Source organism: Pongo abelii, chromosome 1 (assembly GCF_028885655.2).
Source record: "Pongo abelii isolate AG06213 chromosome 1, NHGRI_mPonAbe1-v2.0_pri, whole genome shotgun sequence".
NCBI lineage: Eukaryota > Metazoa > Chordata > Mammalia > Primates > Hominidae > Pongo > Pongo abelii.
The window spans coordinates 189,345,590-189,351,663 of record NC_071985.2 but is presented as its reverse complement, the minus strand read 5'-3'; the positions used below and the strand labels follow the sequence as shown (position 1 = coordinate 189,351,663).

At 53.3% G+C, this 6,074-nt stretch overlaps 1 protein-coding gene across 3 annotated transcripts; it reads left to right on the top strand.

Annotated features, from left to right (window-relative positions):
* The first annotated feature begins 1,301 nt into the window (after positions 1–1,301).
* On the top strand, positions 1,302–4,702 carry DPH2 (diphthamide biosynthesis 2). 3 transcript variants are annotated; one of them, NM_001131432.1, is given in 6 exon segments: positions 1,342–1,661; positions 1,935–2,047; positions 2,305–2,528; positions 2,713–3,396; positions 3,483–3,659; positions 3,740–4,702. In NM_001131432.1, coding segments are annotated over 6 exon segments (1,470 nt in total). In that variant the 5' UTR covers positions 1,342–1,514; the 3' UTR covers positions 3,865–4,702.
* Positions 4,703–6,074: the final 1,372 nt, after the last annotated feature.

Genomic DNA, 6,074 nt, shown 5'->3' with positions numbered 1-6,074 from the left:
ACTGAGTTCTCCCCACTTTTACCCTTGAGCTTTCAATCTCCTTGTGGGTGATGGGGAATTCGTTCATCCCACTCCTTCCCTGTTCAATAGATCTGGGTTTGATGCTGATTGTGCCACCGAATTAGTGTCTTATTACACAAGTAGTCTCTTTGAACCTCAGTTTCCGTATCTGACAGAGGTATGTAAGGAGGGCATTTCAAGTGATGGTGCATGTGGGGGTGTTTGCACATGAGTAAACATGGGGGATAGAGGGGATGTGAGGGCCTGGAGGGTAGAGGTCTTTGTGGTATGCACTGGGGGTATTGCTGGGAAGCAGCAGTGTTTGAGGATGGCTGGAGCTGTGCAGAGCATCTCCTGTGACTTGAGGATGTGCTAGTCATGTCCTTGGTACCACTCGGGATAATTCTTACTCCAAAGACCGTAAACACTAAAAATGAAGTGCCTAATGTACAGTAAGTGCTCAGTATTTGGCTGATTAAATAGCAAATGCTTTCACTGCATGCGATATCCAAAGAACTACTTTGTAAAGTTTTGTATATAAATTAATTTGACCCTCACAACGATCTTATTAAGAGGTACTATTGTCACAACTCCCCATTCTTCAGATAAGGAAATGGGCATAGGGACATTCCTAAGATACTCAGTAGCAAGTGACCAAGCACAATATTCAAGCCCGAGCCGGTCGGCACCAAGTTTAAAATTATGCAGTGTAGCCGGGCACGGTGGCTTACGTCTGTAATCTCAGCATTTTGGGAGGCCGAGATGAGTGGATTGCTTGAGTTCAGGAGTTTGTGACCAGTCTGAGCAACATGGCAAAAACCTGTCTCTACAAAAAATACAAAAATTAGCTGGATGTGGTGGCGCGCGCCTGTAGCCCCAACTACTCAAGAGGCAGAGGTGGGAGGATGGCTTTAGCCCAGGAGGTGAAGGTTATGGAGATCGCGCCACTACACACCAGTCCGAGCAACATAGCTAAGACCTTGTCAAAAAAAAAAAAAAAGAATGACTGAATGAAAGAATTATACAATGATACCGCCCAGAGGATAGAGTGCACGTGAAATGCTTAACAGTGAAGTCGGTGTTCCTGATGGCCGCGGGTGGGCTGAACTGGACTCCCAGCGCCCGAGAGGAGGCCAGGGGAACTACAATGCCCACAAGGCTCCGCGCCTTCCTCGATGCACTTCCGGCTGGCCTGGGACTCAGGCTGAACATTGGTTCTCTGTGCGGGGCGGTGGTGACGATTGGAGGGCGGGAGCTGTGCTGATTTAGGATTGGCAAAATCGCTATCAGCCACGCCTCTAAAACCCGGAAGTAACCTCCCCGGTAGTCCCACGTGTAGCGGGGAAACAGGAGTTAGGATGGCTGGGGGGGATACCCACCGGCTGAAGGCCGACTGTGATTCCCTCTACCCCCACAAGGCGATTTTGACCTCCTGAGGGCTGCTCTAGAGGACTCAGGCCCCGAAGCTGTCCCAGGGAGGTCCCCGCTGCATCCCATCACCCAAACTGTGCCTCATGGAGTCGATGTTTAGCAGCCCTGCCGAGGCGGCGCTGCAGCGAGAGGCCGGGATGCCAGGACTGCTCACTCCTCTTCCGGACCTGGACCGAGTGTACGAGCTGGAGCGAGTCGCTGGATTTGTCCGCGACCTGGGGTGTGAACGAGTGAGGACAGACTTAGGGAAGGGTGGCTTGCCTCTGTCGGGATGGGTAGCCCAGAGGATCCGGATCTTGGGGGATTTTGTGAGGGCGAAAGGGTGGGGGAATCAGTCTGTCCGCAGCGCGTTGACCATCCCTCCCTTCCACCTACTACGTGGGACAGAGTGCCCCTCTGGAACCAGGGGCTTTGAAGGTTGAGTGGGAGCTCCTGGAAGATTGTTTTAAAGAAGCCCTCAGTGGGAGAGAGGCTGTCCCTGACTCCATGGTTTATGCTTATAGGTTGCCTTGCAGTTCCCTGACCAGCTATTGGGAGATGCTGTGGCTGTGGCTGCACGACTGGAGGAGACGACAGGGTCAAAGATGTTCATTCTGGGTGACACAGCCTACGGCAGGTGTGAACTTGGCCTTAGGTGGGCCAGGCCTGGGGATCCGGGGCTCATGGGGTTTTACTTCTATGACAGTGATTGCCTTCAATGGTGGTGTTTCTCCTTGATGATAATGGTAATGACTCCCCTCCTGATGCTAGCTCCCTTCATTGACAATGTCTTCCTTTAGTGAAACCATTTTATTCACTGACCACATTTCCCAGTGATGACAGCAACTCGCCTCCAGAAGAAAACCCATTTTTCTGATGCTATCTCCCTTGCAGCTGCTGCGTGGATGTGCTGGGTGCTGAGCAAGCTGGAGCTCAGGCTGTCATACATTTTGGCCCTGCCTGCTTAAGCCCCCCAGCCCGCCCACTGCCCGTCACCTTCGTGCTTTGTCGACGTTCTGTGGCCTTGGAGCTCTGTGTCAAGGCCTTTGAGGCCCAGAACCCAGACCCCAAAGCGCCTGTGGTGCTGCTGAGTGAGCCGGCCTGTGCCCATGCCCTGGGTAAGGGGTTTTGCCTGTGTATGCAGAAAGGGTGGGCCAACTGCTTTATGCCTTAATTTCCCTATTTCCATATACCGTCCATATGGGTTGGCCTCAGCCTACTGGGTCATATTTAGTCTTCTGGGGATGAGGGAGCTCCTGCTTTGCCAGGCTCCAACCTCGACACTACCTCCTTCTCTTCCAGAGGCTTTGGCTACTCTCCTGCGCCCGCGGTACCTGGACCTGCTAGTCTCTAGCCCAGCTTTTCCCCTACCAGTGGGTTCCCTGAGTCCAGAGCCTAAACCCCTGGAGCGTTTTGGGCGCCGCTTCCCCCTTGCCCCAGGGAGGCGTCTAGAAGAGTATGGTGCCTTCTATGTAGGGGGCTCTAAGGCCAGCCCTGACCCGGACCTTGACCCAGACCTGAGTCGGCTGCTCTTGGGGTGGGCACCAGGTCAACCCTTCTCCTCCTGCTGCCCAGATACAGGGAAGACTCAGGATGAGGGTGCCCGGGCTGGACGGCTAAGGGCACGAAGACGATATCTGGTAGAGAGGGCCAGAGATGCCCGCGTGGTAGGTCTGCTGGTAGGCACACTGGGTGTAGCCCAACACCGTGAGGCACTGGCCCACTTGCGGAACCTGACTCAGGCTGCTGGCAAGCGTAGCTATGTGTTGGCCCTGGGGCGGCCCACCCCTGCCAAGCTTGCCAACTTCCCTGAGGTGGATGTCTTTGTGCTATTAGCCTGTCCTCTGGGTGCTCTAGCCCCCCAGCTTTCTGGTAGCTTCTTCCAGCCTATACTGGCACCATGTGAGCTGGAAGCTGCCTGCAACCCTGCCTGGCCACCTCCAGGCCTGGCTCCCCACCTCACACATTATGCGGACTTGTTGCCTGGTGAGTAGTGGGGCATTGCCTAAGCTGGAAACCTGGGGCACGGAGTCAGGGGGCGAGTATGGATTTTCTTTCCTCCTCCCTTTCAGGCTCTCCCTTCCATGTGCCTCTCCCACCATCTGAGTCAGAGCTGTGGGAAACCCCAGATGTGTCACTCATTACTGGAGATCTCCGACCCCCACCTGCCTGGAAGTCATCAAATGATCATGGAAGCTTGGCCCTGACCCCACGGCCCCAGCTGGAGCTGGCTGAGAGCAGTCCTGCAGGTAAATGTACAAGTCTCCACTCCCAGCTGAGCTTTTTCTCCAGATGCAGCGCACTCAGACTGAGCCCCCTCCCCCTACAGCCTCATTCCTTAGTTCCCGGAGCTGGCAAGGGCTGGAGCCCCGCCTGGGTCAGACACCAGTGACAGAAGCTGTGAGTGGAAGACGAGGGATTGCCATCGCCTATGAGGATGAGGGAAGCGGCTGATACCATGTGGGGCCAGAGACATAGATGGACTTATGAATGGCTGCTAGGACCTTTAGTGCTCCCTGCACCAACCTCCCATCCTCCTGCCAAGATCCTTGAAGGACCCTGGAAGGAGGGAGAGCAGGCAGCCCTTCACAGGATGGGATCCATCTCTGTCCTGTCCTGGCACTGGCACAAGCTCAGCACATGCCCAGTAATGCTTGTTGTTTGGCTGATGGAATAAAGGGCTTAGGGACTTCACTGAGGCCTCTGGACCCATCTGTCTTTCTGAGGGCAGCCCAGGACCTTTGGCCAATCCCAGTTCCCAGTCTGCAGTTGAGGGTCTGTCCTTGTCAAAAGGCAGGTGCTAGACAGTCTAGACCAGGGTTTCTCAAACTCATACTTGACATTTGGGGCCAGATAATTCTTTGTTGTGGGGCCTGTCTGGTGTATGGTAGGGTGCTTAGCAGCATCCCTGGCCTCTGCCCACTAGACATCAGAAGCACTCCCCCAACTGTGACAACCAAAAATATCTCCAGACCCTGGCAAATGTTATCTGTGGGGGCAAAATTGCCCTCAATTGAGAACCACTGGTCTAGCTAGACCTGCACTGTCCAGTACAGTAGCCACTAAATACATGTGGCTAAACTTAAATTTTTTTAAGTTAATTCAGATTAAAAGCTCAGTTTCTCAGTCACATTAGTCATTTAAGTGTTCAGACAGCCACATGAGGGGACAGTGCAGCTACAGGATATGCCATCATGGCAGAAAGTTCTGTTTGGTGGACAGCGTTGGTCTATACTGACTCTTATTTCTCAGGGGGATCACAGCAACCTAAATAAACCAGATACCTTTTCTCTTTCTGTTTCTTTTTAATTCATGAAATACTGCAGGTCCTGCACTGGTCCTGGGATGTAGATGTTAACTGTATTTAACCAGATTCCTTTCCAGTGTACCTGGAAAGAGAGTTAAATATGCAGTCAGCACACAGTGAAACAGCTCTATCTGGGAGGAGGGAAGCCCCTGGGACAGCTGGATCCCACAGGAGATACCTGACAGGGACTGAGGGGAGGCTTCCCAGAGGGCATAACACCTAAGCTGGATCTTTTGGAGGAAAAAAATAATTGTCAGGAGAAAAGGAGTGAAAAAGACATTTGGGCTTAAACCCAGGCATGAACCAACATGGCGGGTGCTTCAAGCAAGTGGGGTTGCTGGGCCCTAAAGGTGGAGAGGGGTGAAGTGAAAAGACTAGCCTCTTCTTCCCCACATTTGTTGAGAATCTTGTCACAGTGGCATTGTCTAGGGTATTGAAGGTGAACAAAGGAGATGTGGTCCCTGCCCTTAGGGAATGCCTAGTCTAATGGTGGAGGCAGAGCTGTAAACTGACAAGGTAACCCCGACAAAGTGGGCATCAATCATGTGTTCTACAAATATGTACTGAGGACACACTCTGTGCCAGGTACTGGAAATACAGCAGTGAGCGACACAAAAGCCATGGTGCTTACACTCTTCCAGGGGGAGTTGGACAAATAAAATACTTAGTATGCCAAATGGTGATCAGTAAGTACCGTGAGAAATGTAAAGCTGGGAAGCAGAGGAGCGTTTAAGCGGGGTGGAATATTAAACAGAATGGTCAGAGAAGGCCTTTTCAAGAAGGTGAGCAAAAACCGAAAGGAAGTTACAGGATGAGCCGCATGTATGGTTAGGAGAAGCAGAGAGAGCAAGTGCAAGGGCAGTGAGGTCGCGGTATAGCTGGCACGTTCAAGGAAATAGCAAGGAGGGCAGTGCAGCCAGAGGAGGGAGTTAGTGGGGAAATATTAGGAGGTGAAGTCAGCTGAGGGGCGTGGGGAGCCTAGCAGGCTATTGTGAGAAGTTTGGCTTTTCTCCTGAATGAAATGGGAGCCATCACGGCATTTCGACAGGGGAGTGACATCTTACTGAAGCTTAATAAGCATCACCAGGACATCGCGGGAGCCCAGCAAACGCGCTTCCCTGCCACTGGGTTAGGGAAGCCTTGCCGGAAGGACGATTTCGGAGGACAGCAGGTGTTAGCCAGGCAGCGGAGCGAGCGCCAACAGGCGCGCTGGGGCGGAGAGACGCCGTGAGCAAGGTGAGGCAGAGGGCACGCGCGGCGCCACCCGCCACTGGCTAGGACGCACGGCTGCCAGAGAGGACGCCTTAGGGGTCCGCAAGCAGGCTCGGGAATAAAACAGGGCTGGCAGGGCGAGGTG

What these genes read in the sequence shown, in the direction of transcription:
- DPH2 (XM_063717805.1), top strand. Translation starts at nt 1,515, where the DNA reads ATGGAGTCGATGTTTAGCAGCCCTGCCGAGGCGGCGCTGCAGCGAGAG. An exon ending in GCGACCTGGGGTGTGAACGA is followed by an intron (nt 1,662 to 1,934) that starts GTGAGGACAGAC and finishes TTATGCTTATAG; the next exon opens with GTTGCCTTGCAGTTCCCTGA. An exon ending in TTATGCGGACTTGTTGCCTG is followed by an intron (nt 3,397 to 3,482) that starts GTGAGTAGTGGG and finishes CCTCCCTTTCAG; the next exon opens with GCTCTCCCTTCCATGTGCCT.